The sequence below is a fragment of the Drosophila biarmipes genome, chromosome 2L, assembly GCF_025231255.1.
Source record: "Drosophila biarmipes strain raj3 chromosome 2L, RU_DBia_V1.1, whole genome shotgun sequence".
In the NCBI taxonomy this organism is placed as follows: Eukaryota; Metazoa; Arthropoda; class Insecta; order Diptera; family Drosophilidae; genus Drosophila; species Drosophila biarmipes.
The window spans coordinates 14,539,847-14,559,888 of NC_066612.1; the positions used below are offsets into that span (position 1 = coordinate 14,539,847).

Genomic DNA, 20,042 nt, shown 5'->3' on the forward strand with positions numbered 1-20,042 from the left:
TAAAGTGGTTTAAAAATATTGCTGCAATGAATTAATATATAGTTTTCAATATATATGGTTTTAATATTCAAAATCCAAAATAAATAAAATAAACAAATATTTACCCATTCGTTTTGTCTCACAAACTGCAGACATGTAAGCTTTAATTAGTGTTATTTTTTCGACACCCCAACTATTTGTTTCCTATTAACAATTTTAATTACCCTCGATTTTCTATGAAATCGACTCTCATTTATAGTTATGGATCACACCTGTCTGTCTGGGCCATTAAAATTGATGGTGGTGAACGCTCTCAGCCGTGCAATTATCGTAGTTTTGTCACTTGCAACATTCGCATTAATTGAAGTGCCACATGAAATATATTCCATTTAATGGTGAGTATTTTAAACATTTTAAATGAACCGAGCACGGCCGTCGCAGAGAGCCATTAAAGATATAATAAGTGGTTGTAAGTTATGGCTGCAGTTTTTTAAACCGCAAAATAAGCGCACGAAAATAATAAAGGATTTTTCGCATTCAAAGGTATGCCAGTTGATTTTGGGGTGGATCTTTTTATTTACTTTTTTCCTGCAAATCTTGGGAAAATAACTCATGCCAAGGACTTTGCAGGCTCAAATCTCAGCAGGTGGATGGCGGAGGATATGCGGGGACCTCCTAATATGGCCGTATATCTTCTGCTGACATAACTTTTTATGCCCAAAAAGGACTAAAAGGACTGAGCCTGAGATGAGTGCCAGTCCCTGTAGCTGTCGCCGTCGTCGTCCTTGCAGGGGGTGACCTGTAAAAAGGGGCGCCGGAAATACGCTTCACGTTTTACTGAATTTGAAAATTTGAAAATTATTCATGAGCATGTGGAAATTAAATTCAGGTCCACACAAAAGAGATTTATTTGTCCGCCTAGGTCCCCTTCGCTCCTTGCAATGAAATGAAATGAAAAGGCAGCTGAACAGGGCCAAGCGGCTATTTATTTGCCTGGAGCGCTCCCATCCTCCATCACCATCTTGAGCTCCGGCTCCCTTTTCATCTCCATCTATTGCCTCCAATTTTTTGCCGCCTCCCTTTTAGTAGTTTTTCCCCACACCCTTTGTAAGGGTACCACAGAATATAATAGACCTTTAACCATTTTTTGCGTTTTATACATTTAAATCATGAAAAAAATGTAGACTTTGCAAGCCAATTCAAATGATGTTTTATATATAAATTTAAAAAATCTATGTAAGGGTTATAGTGCTTTTTTTATAACCTTTACAACATAATATTTGTAGTATTACTTTCATACAAAGGAAGATATATTTTTACTCTCAACACCATTTTAAAATCTCAACTAGTTTCCATCCTTCACAATATATTCCATCAGCTAGTGTATCAAAAGCTTTGCCTCCCCCATTATCCGCACTTTTTTGTGATGTCCGACTTATCGCAAGTTTTCCATTATAAAATTAGGTCAGCTGCAAAAATAACTCAACTCAACTATTTTACCAGTCACTCTTTTTATATATATTTTCCGAGCTGCGGTCGCCGGACAAATATTTAGTCGGCGGGGCGTTGGCCAGGGGGGGAGACCGAATGGGCGGGTCCGGGAAATGGAAAAAATGCTAATTTGTCAGTTTTACGCTGACATTGGTCCGGATCCGAAAGCAGGGACTTCATTCAGTGCCCCAGGAAGGGGACATCTTTCCATGGCCATGGCCATTTCGGTCCCAGCCCATCCCATCCGATCCCATCTGATGTTGGTTTCGTTCGGTCTGTTGTCATAAAAATTGTTTCCATTACATTATGCTGATTTCGTGCATTTATTCAGGCCGACTGCCGCCTGCCTCTTGGATATCTGCTTTGTGGCAACTTAATTTCCATTTTTTTTCTGCTGCTTGTCCCGGCTTCTTTTTCCCCCCATTTTTCATTGCGATTTCCACTAGTGTGTATTTGACCAAAAAGCAATTTCTATTTTCTTCATATCGCACAGAGAAGTTGAATTTGTTGTGCTGCAGATAGCGAAGGCAGCAGAAAAAGCACTGGTCAGACAATATAATAACTTTTTTAAGCTTTTCATACTTTTCGATTGCCCCGGACAAAAAGCAGAGAAATGCCGTTTATCCTGATTTTCGATAATGGAGCTCATTCTTTAGGTATAGTTCCTCTGCTTAGCTTTGCAGCTGATTTGATTGGGTCAGTTTAGAGAGATTGCATGTGGAAAAACGGATGCTCTGTAAGAACAAAACAATACATCTATAATTTGGATCTACATATTGAAAGGGAAAGTGCATTTAATTAACATTAATTTGCCTATAGTCAAGAAGTTTAGCCTTATAAAAGTATATATATTTTTATATAATAAACTCAAAACTATTTCCTAACATTTTTAGATTCGTTTGCTGGCATTTTAGTTTCAGTAACTTTGGGCCACCCCATGGACCCCTTACCTTAAATCGGGGAAAAATCACTAGCCAATCCCATCGAACTCATCAAACCGCCAGTCAAATAACCAGTGGCAACAACAGCAGCAACAACGCGGACAACTAACAAACCGAACAACGTGCGACATGCAACACAACCGACCAGCAACAACAGGAACAACAAGAACACCCACAACCTTCAGGACAGCGAAAAACGAACAAAACACAAACAGGGGAGCTCGCAAAAAAAACTGTCACTTTACGCTGATTGCATCAATTGAAGCTCCACTGTGGCGCACGTCCATTCATCATCCGGTTGCTTCATCAACATGATGACATGACAGCGGCGGTTGCGACGACCCACCGATACTTGTACCTCTGCACCACCCACAGAAACACCCCCTGAACCACCCTGAAAGACCACCCGGACCTATCTATCGCCTCTACACCTCCCCGATCTACGCATGGCCAAACTAAACGAAGGTTTCCAACTAAAAAGAAGAGAAAATGAAGAAACAACACGAAAAAAGAGTCTATTATAGGGTAATATTCTGAATACCCTTATAAAAAATCCTACGATGAAATGCATTCAGCTATTTTTTCTACGAGGGTATACCGATTGTTTTTAAATAAAATATTTTTAATCATTTTAAGGTCGGATCAGAAAGGATTTTGCCTAGATAAGCCTAACTACCATGTGTGCTCTTCATAAAGCTTTGCCTTAACTTTGATTTATATAATAAATCGATTGTACAGATCTTTTCTTAGACTTTGTAGACCTTGTATAGGGTATAAAATGAAAATAAAGAAACAAAAATGAGTAAAGAGTGAAAAGTTTGCAACTTCATTTCGTGTTTTCGGGTGACAGGGGCGGTTCTTTTGGAAGGGGTTCGGCACACAAAGAAAATAACGGATTCTTGCGCAAACAGAGGACTAAACGAATTTCGAAAATAGAATTACAACTTTTTCGCGCAGGACGTAGAAGAAGGCACCGGGAACAGGATGTCTAGAGCGAATTTGTCCGTTCGCTTGTTTCCCGAAAAGAAATTGGCGCTTGTGCTCCTCAAATTAGAGCAGCAAAATGAATGGCGGTCCCAGCAATAACAAAGGGAGCAAAGGAAAGCTATAAGCCTAATGATGACAGCTAAGTCACTCTAACCCAGCGGTTTTGAATTTTTATACCCGTGAAAAAGCGTGAAAAAGACATTGAGGTCCCACTGTGGACGGCAGTCACTAGACTGTGAGTAAATACCTATAATTAAACTCAAATTGCTACCCCACAGATAGGGTCTATTACTATTAAATCATCATTATATTAATATTATATATGAACACATAGCACGACCAGACAGTAATGTACCATACTATCTTGAATATCTGGTATCTTTTTTGAATATTATATTTTATTCCTGGTTTGCAAGCAAACTTATAGAAATGTACGTCATAATTACTAATAAAAAAAGGTGTTCAATTCTTCATTCAAGATATCGATATAAGGTACACGTTTACTGTAGCACGGTTAATATTGTACTGTGAAAAAGATAACCTCCAGGAGGAAATGGGAGAACATCTGTAAATTGTGTGTTAAGAAAATTGGTATTCAGTCTGTCCAAAATAACATCGTGCTGCAAAAAAACAGGGTATCTGTAAAGAGATTTTGTAGTCAGTGTAGTTATCAGACCTACGTCAAAGGGACAACAATGGTTCATGTTGGAGTAACTTTTGAATAAGCCGTAGATATAAGCAGCAACTGGATTTGATTTCTGGTTTTTACAAAACTTGGCTTATAGCCATTCTAGTGCCACGTTAGTGTGAAAGAAAAACAGCCTAATGAAAATGAGTAGTATAATTTTGTGTAAATTTACAAACCTTTATTTTGGTAACGGGCGTTTTTAGCAGATTCACTTTAGACTTTAGTAGGCAATACTTAAAGTTGGCGAAATCAGGGTCATGGGTAATGCACTCAACGTTGGTATACTCCACTCTGGATTTAATCTAAAATATGAGTCAAATTCGTTATTAAATATTTCACGGTTGTTATTAAAATATTTTTTACTTGTCCATACGAATACAGAATAATAAGAAGTTGAACAGTAGAACAGTAGAAACACGAAAAGCCATCTTCGATGATCAACCACTTCGTGGTCAATGTGAAATAAAAAATGTAGGTTTGGCAATACTAATTTATCTTGCAATCATTTAAATAACATCAGGATAATGGGCATGAACCATTTAACAAAATAAGAAGAAGAATAATTTTTAGCAGTTTTGGAGTAAATCCAAATATATTTAAAAATGTCATTATTAGAGAACATTAAAAACAAATTGGAGTCAAATTTCATCATAATGTGCTGCAAAAAAGGTCTGAATGGACTTTATAGCAAAGCCAACTTATATTTTCCCGACCGAATTCAATAGACTTTTCAAGATATCATTGATACTAAAAATGGGACAACACCAAGATCATTATACATGGGTAAAGTAGAAAGTAAAGCCCATTATCACAATAAAATTTTTTTTTCATTTTTTCTATTGTAAAGCCCTAAAGCATCGTTATGAAACCCTTTCTCCCCCGTTTCTTAATCCCCCATTTATGTGACCCAGACTGTATGCAGGTATTGTTGCAGAGGTTAGAAAGCTTAAATCTGACAGCTTCACATGACCAGGACTCTTCCCTGGCTAATTCCTTTATTACGATTCGTTAGAGCCAACTTTGATGCAGTCTTTTGGTCCAAGGCAACAACGACGGCAATTGGCCAAAAGTAATCAGGCAAAGGAAAATGAATCTGTTAGGAGGGGTTACCAACACCTTTTGCCACCCATTCTGGCAACACGCCATTCCAGATAAACCCTACCGTAGACGGAGTCGAAAAGTTGAGCAGCTTAATTGCTTTCATTTGGCTTTGCACTCGATGCATCAATATGACGTTGATTTTTAATACAGCCAGAGGAGAAATCAAGGCGAGTTGGGGAGAATGGGGAGCGCTGCTCTGTTGGCTACGAAGAAATTTTCCAGTGCACTTCACTTGGCAAACAATGATGCAAGAAATTGATTTTCAACAAGCTCGAGCTCAAGCACCCTTCACCCGACCCCTCAGCACCCCGTTTTCCCACCCACCTCACCGCTTTTCCACCCCCCCTTGCCACTTGAGGGCGGCGACGTCTGCCTGGATGATGAAACGTTGTCTAAGACAATTGCTTTTTGGCCAAAGTGCAAGAAATAGATAAAATTAGTGAGGGGCGTGGCTGCCTCGAAAGTGCTCCTTGACAATTGAGGAAAAGGAAAAGGACTTTCTCTTGAGTGGAGGAAATGCAATCCTCAAGCAAACTGCAACCTCTGCCAAATCCCCAATGGTAAATCCCTTTTCCTCACACAGTTTTCCCATTTGTTTTGTTTAATTTGGGTACGTAATGCAGTTACGATACACATTTACTTTAATTGGATTTATCTACATTTGCTTAAGTTTTTTCTTTACAATTTTTCGTAAGTTTTCCTCCTTTCTTTTAAGGTAAGTGCATTTGCATAATGCACAATTATAAATAGCTCTCTCGTATTTTTCTTTCATTTACCAGGTCGCAAGTTTCACCCGCTCGCTATGTTAATTAAAAATTATTGTAATTTTTTAACGCGTAATTATGCTGGAGCACACGGCCACTGGCCCGGCATTTTATTTATTGAAAGCATTTTCTCCACGCACACGGCCACGAAAATTTCATTAACACAATGGCCCGCTTACACTCGCATTCATAAACCACGATATATGAGCCTGATGCAGAAGGAAAATGCATATGAGGTGCCACCGACAGAACGAGAAAGAGATGTACCCTTCAGCACACAAACGACCCAATTAATTATTATTTTAATGGTTACTTTAAATTCATATTCGTTTTTCGTCGTTATTTTTAATATTCAACAAAGATCATTAATTTAATCAACAATCTTATATTTTCTTGTACCTTTAGGGGGAAAAAGAATCAAACAAACTTGAGGATATCATAAAAAAAGTTATTTTCTTAAGCCCCACATACGAACTACACGAATTTAAGGCATAATAGTCTGACAACTTAATTAAATTTGGCTTTTAAATTACGAATATTATTTCCTTGTTCTACAACTCAAAGAATGTGTTTCTAATGCAAACAAATTAGAACAAATTTAATTAAGTTGCAGTAAAATTAAAAACATGTACGACACTGTTTTCAATTTTATGCCATTGTCATGAAAATTTTGAGACCTGGTTATTCCCTTATTTCGGAGCAAATGCCATCATCGATGGCTTAGTTTTGCCAGAACAAAGAGCCTGGCAGTAACAAAAGAACGCCCGCCGTAGTATCTGCAACACACATGTAAGCCCTCCCCACGCAGATACGCCCACACACACGCACACCACTCGGAGGAATTGTCATTATGCAATGCAACCGTGAATAATAGGCCGACCCAGATGAGGTGCATTAACCAAATGAACCGCATCGCAAGCCATAACAATATTGCATACTCCCTCCCAGGCGCCGACAAAAGCCACACACACGCACATCGAGAGCAGCCCACGCGGCGTATGCGTAATGCGAGAGCTTTAACATTTTGAAAACTGCGTGTGTGGGGGAAAATAGGATGGGAAAAATACCCCAGGGGCTTAGGAACTGTAGTATGCAGGCTGGTGTAATTGAATTTTAGTGCCGAACTAAATAAATTAAAACATCTGCCAATCGGCTGGCAGACGTACATAACCCAACCTTTGGCCATTACGAGCGGGAAGTGCAAAAAACGTGTTTTAAATATTTCAGATAAAAGGGAAAACTTCACAGTTTGGGTATTAAGCTTAACTCTTGCAGCACCCAAGGAATAACTTATAAAAATTTCTTTAGGGCTCCTTGACTTCTTTTAAGTTCAGTACACAGAAAATGTATAAATATATAATAAACTAATATTCCCAAGGGTTTTATTAAAGCACAATATTCACAAATGTTTTGCAAAAATACTTTAAATTTTAACATTTATAGTTATATAAATTGGTGCTTAAGTGGCACATGCTTTTCCCGATAACATCTACAATCGGGCCCAAACTGGAACTCTCTGCACTCGTACACCATTCCTTCGGGACAAAAGCGTCTTTCCTTATCGGTGATGGGGCGGCATCGACAAATCAACCTTCCCTGGTAAAAGACACACTTGTGTTGCTCCCACCAGGTGCATCTCTGAGGTTTCCCGGCCTCGGTTGAGTACCACCAGCATCCGAGGATGCACAGCCACAGAAGCGATCGCATTCCCAACCGTCAACCTACAAGTTAGCGTTTGGAACCGAAGTGTAGGAAAGAAGGTGGATCGAATTCTACAAGAAGCGTGCCAAATATAATACATCTTTTATAAGATTAAATAAGTACTTTAACTTATAATGTAGGGATCTATCATGTTATAATAATAGGGCGGGTGTTTTTGCTTTACATAAATTTTAAAGTCCTAAACTTAAATATGCACATAAAAAATATTTAACACTTTATTTTTATGAATATTTTATTATATTTAAAGGAAAGAAAGTCCCTACGCTTTAGGAACTCAACTCACGCGGTAGCATCTGCAATCGGGACCATGGGCTACTTCCTTACAGGAGTACTTCATGGTGGGCGGACAATCGCGATAGGTTTTGTTCAGATAAATGGGTCGGCAGGCGCACAGTTTTTTGCCCTTCCAAATAACACACTTTGCCTGTGTTTGCCAAGTGCACCGTAGCTTTTTGTGGTCGGCCATGGTGGAACAAGTGCAGAGGACCAGGATGATCAGCCATGGGATGAAATGCAGTTTCATTGGATATCACAGGCCAACTACGAGTGCTTCCAAGTTGGCCGCCACCCAGATAATGCGAAGCGAATGCTCCGTACACGCTCTGGAGTCGGAAAACCCTGGGACTTACACTGCGAACAACAATGGGAATTCAGATTAAGGAAAATAGTTTAGAAAACAAATGCAGAAGTGATGTGTTCTGTGGTAATACCATTTTATTCGATTGTAACTAATCACTTTTCATAACCTTTTAGTTCAAAAGATGGAGAGGTACCGCCCGTACCCAATGCCACTGGGATACCTCACCCAGTTTTCTGCTGTGCAGCTCAGCAACAGGGAAAATGGTTTGCAATCTCCTATTAAAACGAGACCAATTAGGCTCCGCTGCCCTTGCCCTAATTGGAAAATTAATAAGCAAGGCCAGTGAGGACGGAAGAATGCGGGTCCTGCGTCGTCCCGCTGGCTCAAAAAGCATTTCATTCAATTGTCGATCAGCTTAGCTGATTGAAAGCAAGCTGCATCGGCAGCTCAAAATCAAACTCGAACAGCATCGGAGTTTCTTCTTTCGGGCTGACGAAAATTGCTCGTTTGCACATGAGCTCAGCTGAAAATTGCAACGCGAAACACGTAGAAATGCGGCGGCGGCGACGGAGATTCAAGGGGAAAGGGGTTCCGAGTCGTGGCCAAATGATTGGCCGTGTCAGAAGAACTTATCATGCATTTCCCCAACGTCCGTCGACGGTTCAGTTCTCCCTTATCGGTGGAGCGATGGAATTTCAATTACGCTTGGAAAATGCTAGAAATGCCACAAACCAAAATTGGGATACTCCCAGTGTTTCATCATCCTCTTCACTGACTAGCCCGCAATTGACCACCACTTTTGGAGCTTAAGGAAATATGAATTCGAACTTAAATTCACTGATAGTTATACATGTTCAAGCCATTACATTTTAAAGCTTCAAGGCATTCAACTGTTTCTACCGAAAATAGATTCATAAATCCCCAAAACATTGTTAGTTTGAACTAAATACATAAATAAGTGGAAACAGAGCAATAAATAGTGAATAAAAAAATGGTAGAGAAAACTAATGGCAGCGACAATGCGCCGCAATTACGAAAATAGTTGAAAACTGTGCGAGCGACAACGGAAAAAACAGGAGCATAACCAACCGAGAATACCGGTTAAAGTATAGTAAATATTTTGCACCGAACGCGGAAAAAGGGGAGCCATGTATGTAGATGGGGGTATGTGTGTTTTAAAAGCGCTGTGGCATCGTTAATATTTTTCCTGCCAACTGTCAGACAACAAAACCCACAACAACAGCAGCGACAACTTGGCCAACACGCATACGCCGCGTACGCCGGGGCAAGTTGGCGAGGGGGCCAAAATGCCGAGCTGCAGGGTGCGTGGCCCCCGGGATTGGCAATGGGAGCAGCAATTTTTTGGTCCATGCACAGGCGGCAAAAATTAGTAGCGAAGCGAACCAAATACAAAACACACGACTGACACCGGAAATTGTTCGATGGCAGGGGGAAAATCGACGCGAAAATGTGGGATCACGAATTGAAAACTCCACCATCAAGAAAATAGTTTTAAAATATTTTTATTTACAAAAAAATAATAATTTCTTCATAAGATTCACGAAATTTAAAAGTCTTCTAATAAAATCAACATAATAAACCAATTTTTAAAACACAAACTTATTAAAAAAGTCTATTAGTATTTCAAATAAGTTTTTTAAAATATGATCTATTAGGTATTTAAATAAAACCTCAACAAGATAAATTATATATGTCAAGTTATATATAGGAACTTCAGGATCCCCTGTTACAAAGAGTATATATATTTTTATAAAGCAATCACCTCTAACAACCTCTGTTATAACAACAGACATGGCGAATATAATGCAACTTCAGCGACCACAGCAAATATTGAAAAACAACAAATGCCGAAAACTTATCTAGTAAAATGGCGCAACAGCAACCGTGATGGTAATGTAAGCAGAAGGGCTGATAAAAATGGCCAAATGTTTTGTATGTTTTAGATGCTGTTTTTGTGGGTTTTAGGATTGCATAAATATTTTCAGGAAACCCGAACATTTACATTCTCGCCAAAGGCCTAATCAAGAGAGCACATAACTATTTTTAAAGCAAGGAAAACGGGTTATAAGGAAATTATCTTTGTAAATTGACCCCCAATTAATCCTTTTCCACATCAAAAACCATCAGTCTGTGGAAAAAAAGCCACAGGTATAGAAAAATCAATGCAAATCGTTAAGGGAAATACATTCCTCAATTTTCTAGACCCACTTTTGGGTCCAAAATCACTGTCGGCCACAAGAAAATACCCAACCTTTGCCGCCTGCTATGAGTCCAAGTTTTCGTTTCGCTTATTGCGAAACTTTCCGTTTGCCCCATCGGCTGGGTTTCCGGTGTTTCGGTTTCGGTTCTGCCCTGGCTTTGCTTTGCCTTTTGGCCTTTTGATTTTATTATTTTTCCATTTGCAGCAGATTGGCTTAGGCCCGGCCAAAGGAACCCAGGAGAGTGCTCCGCTCTCAGCCGGTTTCTTCTTAGCTGCCATCCCCGTGGGCAATTTGGAAGCCATTTGTTTCGCCCTTTCCCTCACCATCCTCATTTTATTTTGGCTCAAAAAATGTCAAAGAATTTGACGAAAAACATGTTTAAGCAAATGGCAAGCCACAAACTATTTGTTCGCCTTTTTTTCATTTAATTGCAAATCAAACGTATAATTTAAGACAACTGGATTGTACACTTATTTACTTTATTTTTACATGGCTCAAATTGTGTTTTATTTTGCTGCGGAAAGGAATTTATTCAGGATGCATTCAGAATTCATTCAGGAACGGAAAGTAAGTTACAAAAATTGTAAATAGACTGTAATATATATTTCGCATGCCAAAAACACACACATTGCATTGCAAATATAGGTATTCCATTACATTTTTTTCGAGACCGACAAATATTTCTAGCCAAATATTCCCCCATGAGCTTAGCCGTATCACTTTAGGAATTGTGCAAATAATTCATTTACAAATTTTTGCAGCAGCGAGTGCCATTTGCTTCAGCTATATTTTTAATTACCGTAGTTGCATTGGCCAAAAATGCCAAATGCAAAAGGCAAAGGCAACAACAAATTCAATTGCAACTCTTTGCAAAAGTAAACAACAAGCAAACACAGAGGCGAAAGCCCCAAAAAATAATATGGGGGAACACGCAAATTGTTAAGCTTCTTGTAAGCCGCAATGCAAATGCGGCTTTAATCAATTAAAAAATTTTGCCACAGGCAAAAAGTTGCCACATGTTGGCGAAAACAAAGCAAATCGAATGCAGGATGGGGGGGGGGATGGTCTGATTTCTCGGCAACACGGGGCGTATGAGCAACTTTTGCGGCCTGCTCCCCCACCGCTCCTTGGCTGTCATGTTGGCAAGGCTTTGGCCAAAAATTTCAACTTTCTGCCCTGGTAGTGGCACTGTGCTGTTGTTGCTGTTGTCTCTGCGGTCTGTTGGCTTGACTTGACTCTTGGTTTTTCCCTGAGCCTGAGCCCTGCTGAATCCTGCGTCCTGGCTCTGTTTGTCCTTGCCTAATGTTGCTCATCATCGCATTGTTGTTGCCGCGCTGAGTCTTATTTATGCGACATTGTTGCCTTTGTTGCTGTTGCTGCCGCCGCTATATGCAAAGATAATAAGATAAATGTTCTCCAAGGACTGGCCGACAGCGTCGTTGCTTATGCGACCAGGACATTTGCACAAATGTTTTGTGATAATAAATATTACTCAGTGCCTCATCACCGGGACCGGTCTTTGGTCTTTTGGTCCTTGGTCCTTGGTCCTTGTCCCCTTGGTCCCGTCAGTCCTTGGGCCAATGTTTAGGGACTGGCTTGCGGTCGTTCGGAAATGGCAACAAAAGAGCTGCGAGCCTGCGGGGGAATAGCTGATATTTCGAAAAATGTTGCATTTACTTTGGTATCATGTCTGCGCTGCGGTCACGGATGCTCCCCATAATTTATAAATGCCCTGCATTCGGCAATTGAAATTTACTTTTAAATTACATTTTCAATTCGGCCTTGTCTACATTTGCCCCACGATACATCACAATTATATAATTATAGGTACTTAACTATATATATTTTAAAGAGACTTTCTGGATCTCAGCATCTGATCGTTTCCCGTCCTGCTTAAGCACTTAAAACTAGACATTCATTAAATTCCGCAACTATTGTATAAACTTTTTCCACCAGCAACACTTCAGCCTAATCTAACTAAAGTTTTAACTTATCATTTTGTAGTTTGCAACAATTTTGTTTCAGATAGTTAGTTGGTGGAAAGGAAATCATATTAGGCGCACATTTAGCCCGAGAGGAGAGAAAGGGGTCTACATGAAACTTATTTTCTAATGAATTTTTAAAAACATTTCGGAACATTTGGGAGCATTTCGTTGAGGCCATAAAAGCGAAAAACGAATTTGCATAATTGACATGTGCCGAGTTTTTGGGCAGCCGCAAAAATATATTTACATGAGCTAGATTTTGTGCCAGACTTTAGAATACATAAGTTTAAGTTTAATTGTTCCATTTGTGGTTAACTAAATTTAAAAGGAGAGCAATTTGTCAAGCACAAAATTGGAGCCAAAGCACAAGAAATAAAATGTTTACCAGTATTTGTTCTGTCCTAGATTTAATTGCATACAAAGGGTTGATCCTGGAAAGGTTTTTGAAATCTAATGCATTATCTATATTAGCCATTTTCGCCTGTCTCCTGCCCACAAACAAAAATTCATTAAGAAAATGAAGTGAAATGACAGGGGCTCGTAAAAAGGAAGAAATAAGAGTGCCGGAATGGATCATAAACCCAATTGGTCATCCCCCCGAAAAGCGACTGCCAATGGAGTGCAAAATATACCCAAAAGCCGGGCGGCTCGATGAAAAATGTATGCCTCACGTGATGGTCGGCGACACAAAAACAAACGCACAGAAACCAACTGCGAAGGGAAATGAAAAACCGTAATCATTTAAATGAAATTCAGAGGATTAAAAGCCCTGCGAGGAACCTCTGATTATCTGAGGAACTGGGCAACTGAGGAAGTGGCTGTGGCTGCGTCGTGCCACTGCCAGTGGCACCATCAGTTTAACTCGGACAATGAAGCCAAGCGAGTGAAAAATTACAATTGTCACAACAGCAAATCGGTTTTTCATTGCTGCTCCTCGTCCCCAACGCGAGACTTTTCACGGCGCATTGAAGTTGATATGGAAATAATTGCATGGAAATTCTCGCCAACCGGGAGATCTATATCTCACGTTCTCCACCTCCTCGCCTCTCAGCCCCTCCCTCTCCCGCTGCCACTTGGAAAATCATTAATCTTTGGCGAGATCTTGCCGCACTACGTATACGACGCGTTGGCCGCCGACGAGTTTAATGAGTTAATTTTCAATTCCATTGGCGCGGCGGACAGAGGGAAAAATGCAAATTTTACACCGCCTGGCATCTTGCATTCCATCCCCAGCCCCAAGCGCCCTGCGACCACCCAATCCACCCCGTTCATTAGCCATTAGAGCTCCATTATGCGTTGCATGTTTAATTATGGACCCTTTGGTTGGGAAAATAGAGGGAGTGGGGGAGATGGGGTGGGAATGACCAGCAAAAGTTTAAGAATTCCATTAGATATCAGCTTTGATGACTTTCAAGTGGCTCACAGGCATTTATGGTCTGGTTTGCCTTCGATTGGCTCATCGAGTATTGATTGCTGGATATTGATGGTGATTGCATCCGTCCAGGGCTCTGGATCCATTAACGATGCCATTGTAAGCGTGTTATCGAAGGGCTTGGTCCGGCCAAGTTTTCAATTCCATGTAATACCTATTTGTTGGGATACTCGAACTTCAACTTTGTAATCTTTGTTAGGTAAATTGGCAGTGATTGTTTTAGGGCTTTTACTGGTCAATAAATCCGGTCAAGGGTCCTTAGTCCTTTCGATAAGCAAACCCAAAACAAACCGAAACCATTGAAGGTGTGATTGCACAATCCCCAACACTCTAAAAATATTTTTAAATATTTGGGTTTTCAGTTAAAAAATTATAATATTTCCTTGAGTTGAATAATTCCAATTAAGATTTTAAATGTGAGCTAGTCCACAGGAATTTCTTGTTATTGCGAACCTTCTGAGGAACGTTCATTGACGAAATCTATTATTAATGTTAAGTCCCATCGACATTTCGGCGGCCCTTAAGCTTTGTGGCCAGCATCCAAGTAATTAAAAAATATACGCAAATTACTCGACACAACAGCGGCAACAACGGCAATGGCAATGGCAATCATAATGATTGCACGAACGTAATGCAATTTAATGGCCAACAAACAGCGAACATGAGGACAGGGGCTGAGGGCGTGACCACACTCGGACATCGGCCAGTAGATGAAACAGAAACAAACAGCAGAGTTTGGAGTGTTGCAGATACTGGTCAAAAGTGCTGCCGCCAGATTTTAAGCTCTACACTGAAATATACACTTATCCGAGACTTGAAGGAGATACAAATTGTGTGGTTAAAAAATATGCAAATGAAGAAGTTTGTTCAAAAATATAGACTAATTTTTAAAAGCATTTCAAAATCCAGTTATTTAGGAAGTTTTAAAAAAATAAATTTAGGACGAAGGAATTTTAAAATAAAAACCCTTTTTTATCATTTCAAAGATATCATAAACAATTTTTTTATTTGAAAAAATATAAATAATTTCGTAAGGACTGTTGGCTCACATTTATTATTATTATTAACAATTATGGCTTAGTACACAGTTCCAAACCAAATTGATGGAAACTTAAAAACAATCGAAACATTCTTTAAGTGTAGAGGTGAGGATGACAACGGCATCGGCGGACAAAAGCCACACGAGAGATAAACGCCCACATGAGCTGTTATCACGCAGGACACAAAAGAGGTGGGTGCGGGGTGGCAATGGGCCGGATAAACTGATGGACGGACGGCGACAAAGTGCGTTCACATAATAATAATGGAAATAATTTAACTTATTGGATTTTAATGGGATTACACATGCGCAACATGGCCAGTGCGGGTATTAAAAGTTGGTCAACTTCTGTAATGGCCCTTGGCCAACTCTCGGGCCCAGCGGAAAAGCCGGCCGACCAACGATGATAACGGTAATGATAATGATGATGTTGATGGCCTCCGGTTGGGGGAGTCGTGGGCGGAAAGGGGAGTGGCACATCGGGGCGGTGAGCTGGAAACTGACTTATCGATTCTTTTTGCTGCACTCCACACTGTAGTCAAATTTATAAAAATCAAAGTATTTATAATAATAAAAGTCCATAGTCTTAGGTTTCAAGTCTATAATGGTCAATATGGGATTTATATAGGTAACATGGTTTTTAAATTGTTAAGTTGTTAAATTAAATTTCTAAAATTGCACATTTCCACAGTATGGATTATTATTGATTATTCAGAATATTTTATTAGAAAGAGCATGTCTTTCGTAAAAGTGAGATACCCCACTCGCGTTCAAAATCGCCTACTAATAACCCCTAGAACCAAACCCCTTTCGAAACTGCAAAAATGCCACTGGCTAACAATTTGGGGCATGGGCATTTTCATTTAAAAACCACGCTGGTGTGGCGTCTGATGTCTGGACGTCGGGTTTCGGATGCCTGACCTACTGCCGGAGGGCCTAGTTCTATCTGCTGTAGTTACATTTACGGTTGGGTCCGCAAAAAAAAGTTTTGCCGTCAGGCGGTCGTCATTTCCATGCCCAACGTCATCAAGAGAAGCGGCCTGATCCAACAACCACACGGACCGCAACTAACCGACCACATCATTTCCAGGCGCAAACTACCGGCAGTGAATTTCCCAGAGTATCCATTTCCATGTCAGAGGGATGTTGCTGCCATAAGTTTGATATGTGGGCTTAGCTACGGCAGCGAAAAACTGACCAGGTTCAAGAACAACAAATGCTAAAACTATATTTCTTTAAAGTGAGGTCAGTATATGAAAAGATTAAAACAATAGAACCATTCAACTACAACGAACTCCACAACTTACGTATACATGCGTTAAATGATATTATACGCTCCTCGTTTTTTCACCAAAAAAACATTTTTTTAAGAATTAAACATGGCAAATTGATTTGTTCTTTAAGCCAAAATCTATAAAACAGGAACGTTTTGATTACCAGTATCAGTTGGCGATTCTCGATGGCAAAATGAAGATCATTTTTATCTTTATATTGGCAAATCTGGGCTTTGGTAAGTCCATGTAGAGGTCCAAATTTATATCTCAATAATTTAATATTTCTCGCAGTCGCCTTAAGCAGAATGGATGATCTTGCGCGTGACACTAAACGTAAACTTCAAAACTATGTAGACAAATATAGATACTTGTCCACTGGAAATGCTGAATTCGCCCAGTGGATTGAAAAACTCTACAATGCTATCCATAGTAAGAGAGATGTTGTGTGGAAAACGCGGTTGCGGATAAAATTCGGAGCTTACGACAAGGAACGTCAAGAACTTGAAGACCAGATTACTACTCGCTTATCCAGAGTCAAAACTCAATTAAGCCTAAGAGACGGAGGCCAGGGATGTGTGCCGTACTATACACTCCAGAAAAGTGCACTTGAAAACGCCTATCAGCTATCCAATTATATGAAAAAGGACACAATTAAGAGCAATAGTTACGATTGCCCAAGTAATATTAGGCAGAAAAGTTATGACTATGACGATTACTAAGGTAATATTGTATAGGCGACCATTTGTAAAGAACTTTAAGGGTTATCAATATAACTTTAATAACTTTACTATCATTAAGAAACAAACATGTTTTTTACATTTAGACGATAGTATAATTTTATAACTGGTTTTCCTGTTTTGTTTTTAAGCAAATTAAACAAAAAGAAATCAAACTTTTTATAGGTTCATATTTAAAGTAAAAGTTGTAAATAAAAGTAGTCCTGTTATGGAATCTCAAATTTGTAATTCACATATTATTTCAAGATTATCTAGGACCGACTTATCTATTGTTTTGTTTATTTGGTTTAGGCGAAGTAATAGGTCTAAACCTATTTATTCAAATTACAAAAAATGAGGTGTTTACACAAAGATATTTTCGTTTTTAAAAAAGGTTTTAAAATATATGTATAAATACACTTATGGCTGGATCATTAAGGGTCCAGGTACTTAGAATGCTTGTCATTATAAAGCCTATCGAATTGTTTGGGTAGACCTGTAACAATACCCTTTTTAAACATTAGTCTCAGCCAGCACTTCGAATTAGCAGTATGAAGCTGACAGCAATATTCCTTTTGCCAAATTTCGGGTTCAGTACGAACGTCACGTCAACCAGAGGCCTCCGAGATATAGTGGAAAAATATAAAGACTTGTCCATGGGAAATACGGAGTTTTCGCAGTGGATTAAAAAACTCGACATTGTTAGTAAGTGGAGTCCTATGGAAGAGAAATTGAAGTTCCAAGCTCAATTTAGGATCTACAACGAACGTCGGCTGGAATTGGAAAATAGTATTACGAACCGCATCAACACGATCGATATTCTCATTAATAAACTTCCTATTGAAGAAAAAAGGTGTCTTTAATTTTATCGAAGGCAGAAAAAGTCTTTGAAAATGGCTTATAAGTTTTCAAATGCAACCAAAAAGACTAACCTTTTGCGTAATAACAGGAAATGTGATCCTCAAAAGGAAAGTAGTGAAAGCAGCGAAATCGACGAATATAGTTATTATTGAGGGAAAACGATATCAAAAATGAAATTATATATAAAAAGCGAAATATGTGTTTACTTTCGATGTACTCGTACGTTTACCTTTAGATTTACTTTATATTTATATTGTCGCTTAGTAATGGACCATGTGAAGGTTTTGAAGGCCCCTTTGATCATGCATGTTTCCTGGTTTTTGCCAATTTACAAAACTTGAAGACCATTTCCTTTTGCTAGCCATAACACATTGAGTTTCTGTCACTGTTCGCATTGACTGTAATCAATCTTGTCGACCATCCTCCGCTAGGCCTCTGGCCGTTTTTATTGCATCCCCCATTCGGCTGACCGCATTTTAGCTTCATTTACAGTTATTTGCTGTGCCCCACCTGCAATCACTTGTACCTCCCACATCCCACCTCCCAGCGCCCCAGCCACGCCCCCGCAGGCAAAACCGCAAATTCAATTTTGGTTTAGAGCCTGCATTTTGCTGCGTGTTTATATCTGCTGCATTGTTACGAGTAGTTTCGCCTCTGGCCCGCTTTTAATGCAATTTATGGGAAGTGTTTGCCCCGGTTTCGGTTGCCATTGACCACAAAACGATCTTTTGTGATGTGTGGAGTGGACTGGAGTGGGTGAAAATAGTGGTCGTGGTCCATAGCTGGATTTTTATTTAGGCATGACCGTCCGCCAACTGACAGTTCTTAGTGGCCATGTAATAAAAACCAACCCAACTGGCCATAGCTTTGAAATTTGCATATTGCTATTATGACCATATGCTTGCATTGGCATCTAGACTGGGCAATCGCAGTTTGCCTGCAAGGTGTTCGGGGTACAAAAAATTAAATCAATTATTATACCTTGAACTGCAAGCCACAGCTAACACTGCAGATTGTATGAATAGATCGACTCGCCTATGGATCCTAATCAAAAATATATTCTTTATAGTGTCGGAAGCGCTTCCTCTTCTCTCTAGTAAGCCCAAGTTCCGAAGTTCATACCTATAAAAATACTTCCACGACATGTACCTGAAGTAAATTTTAATCCGATTACATCAATGGTAACGCGACTACAACCGAACCCACTTTCATCCAATTCAAGTTGCCATCCCTGTTGGAATGGTCAGCTGTGTTACAAAATTGGAAAAGCTATTTGCGGATGTCGACCAGAAAATCCAAACACATTTCGAATAAAGGCAAAGATAGTGGGTAAAATTTGGAACAAAGAACACGTTTCGTCTACTTGTCGAATCGGACAAGACGCGTGTCGTCTCCGACCGCCTTGAGATCCTCAGGCTCGCGACGGAAGCGATAGGTGCCCACATCCTGGTTGGCCGTTTCCGGCAGCTTCACCTTGATGCCCTTGTACTCGGTTTGGGCTTCCCTCACCTCGGGCACCCGCAGAGCCATCTCGGCCTTGTACTCGTCGTCATTGCCGATGTCCACGTCCTTGGCGTTCTTCTGCACGGTGGGATCCTCATCGTCCTGATTCCAGCCATCGATTTCGATGGGCACAATGGGATTTCCATCGACGCCGAGAACGGAACTGGGCGCACCTGGGGGCAAAATGTTCACGTTTTCCGCCGGAGCAGAGTCCTCTGCAGGAGGCGACTCCACCGCATCAGTGCCCACTGGCTGAATTGGTTCCACGAAGTGAGGGCGGTCCACCGATGTCAGCGAATTGACGAAATTACGATTGAACTCCACATCATTCTTGGCCATATCATTCATATTGATATCTATCACCGTCACGCCGTCGATGTTCCTAGGGCGATTTATTGTGAGGCACGTCATTCCGGTTGACATTGTGGAGCGCGAGGTCAGACGGGAAACCTGAATCCGCTGCAGTGCCAGCTTGTTTCTCAACATCGACAAGTTGCGAAACATGATTTTCGTGGGTAAGTTGGATTTTCGAAAATAAGGACCTATCGCACAAAAAACCGCAAAGGGAATTTAAAAAAATATTTATTAACAAACAAAAATTGGAAGGTCTTAAGTTGCCGAAATTTTAGATATGACTGAAGTTCACTGCTTAGCTCGACAACTGAGCCAACTCGGTTGGGAAAGAAGTTAAATCCAAGGCTACGATGTTTTCAACGCTGACACTATATTTGAGAGTGGCAATTCGTAAATATAATGG

At 40.0% G+C, this 20,042-nt stretch overlaps 3 protein-coding genes across 3 annotated transcripts; 2 read left to right on the top strand and 1 right to left on the bottom strand.

Annotated features, from left to right (window-relative positions):
* The first annotated feature begins 16,354 nt into the window (after window positions 1-16,354).
* LOC108033507 (uncharacterized) lies at window positions 16,355-17,163 on the top strand. The gene is made up of 2 exons (XM_017107850.2): window positions 16,355-16,441; window positions 16,497-17,163. Exons 1-2 carry the CDS (start codon window positions 16,399-16,401, stop codon window positions 16,922-16,924), a joined length of 471 nt encoding a protein of 156 aa, XP_016963339.1. The 5' UTR covers window positions 16,355-16,398; the 3' UTR covers window positions 16,925-17,163.
* A 43-nt stretch (window positions 17,164-17,206) lies between these two features.
* On the top strand, window positions 17,207-17,971 carry LOC108033281 (uncharacterized). Its single transcript, XM_017107548.2, has 2 exons — window positions 17,207-17,367; window positions 17,446-17,971. Exons 1-2 carry the CDS (start codon window positions 17,344-17,346, stop codon window positions 17,782-17,784), a joined length of 363 nt encoding a protein of 120 aa, XP_016963037.2. The 5' UTR covers window positions 17,207-17,343; the 3' UTR covers window positions 17,785-17,971.
* Window positions 17,972-18,926: 955 nt separating this feature from the next.
* LOC108033466 (uncharacterized) lies at window positions 18,927-19,947 on the bottom strand. The gene has a single exon (XM_017107803.3). It carries the CDS (start codon window positions 19,787-19,789, stop codon window positions 19,142-19,144), a length of 648 nt encoding a protein of 215 aa, XP_016963292.1. The 5' UTR covers window positions 19,790-19,947; the 3' UTR covers window positions 18,927-19,141.
* Window positions 19,948-20,042: the final 95 nt, after the last annotated feature.

What these genes read in the sequence shown, in the direction of transcription:
- LOC108033281 (XM_017107548.2), top strand. Translation starts at nt 17,344, where the DNA reads ATGGCTGGATCATTAAGGGTCCAG. An exon ending in CTGGATCATTAAGGGTCCAG is followed by an intron (nt 17,368 to 17,445) that starts GTACTTAGAATG and finishes TTTAAACATTAG; the next exon opens with TCTCAGCCAGCACTTCGAAT.
- LOC108033466 (XM_017107803.3), bottom strand. Translation starts at nt 19,789, where the DNA reads ATGTTTCGCAACTTGTCGATGTTGAGAAACAAGCTGGCACTGCAGCGG.
- LOC108033507 (XM_017107850.2), top strand. Translation starts at nt 16,399, where the DNA reads ATGAAGATCATTTTTATCTTTATATTGGCAAATCTGGGCTTTG. An exon ending in ATTGGCAAATCTGGGCTTTG is followed by an intron (nt 16,442 to 16,496) that starts GTAAGTCCATGT and finishes TATTTCTCGCAG; the next exon opens with TCGCCTTAAGCAGAATGGAT.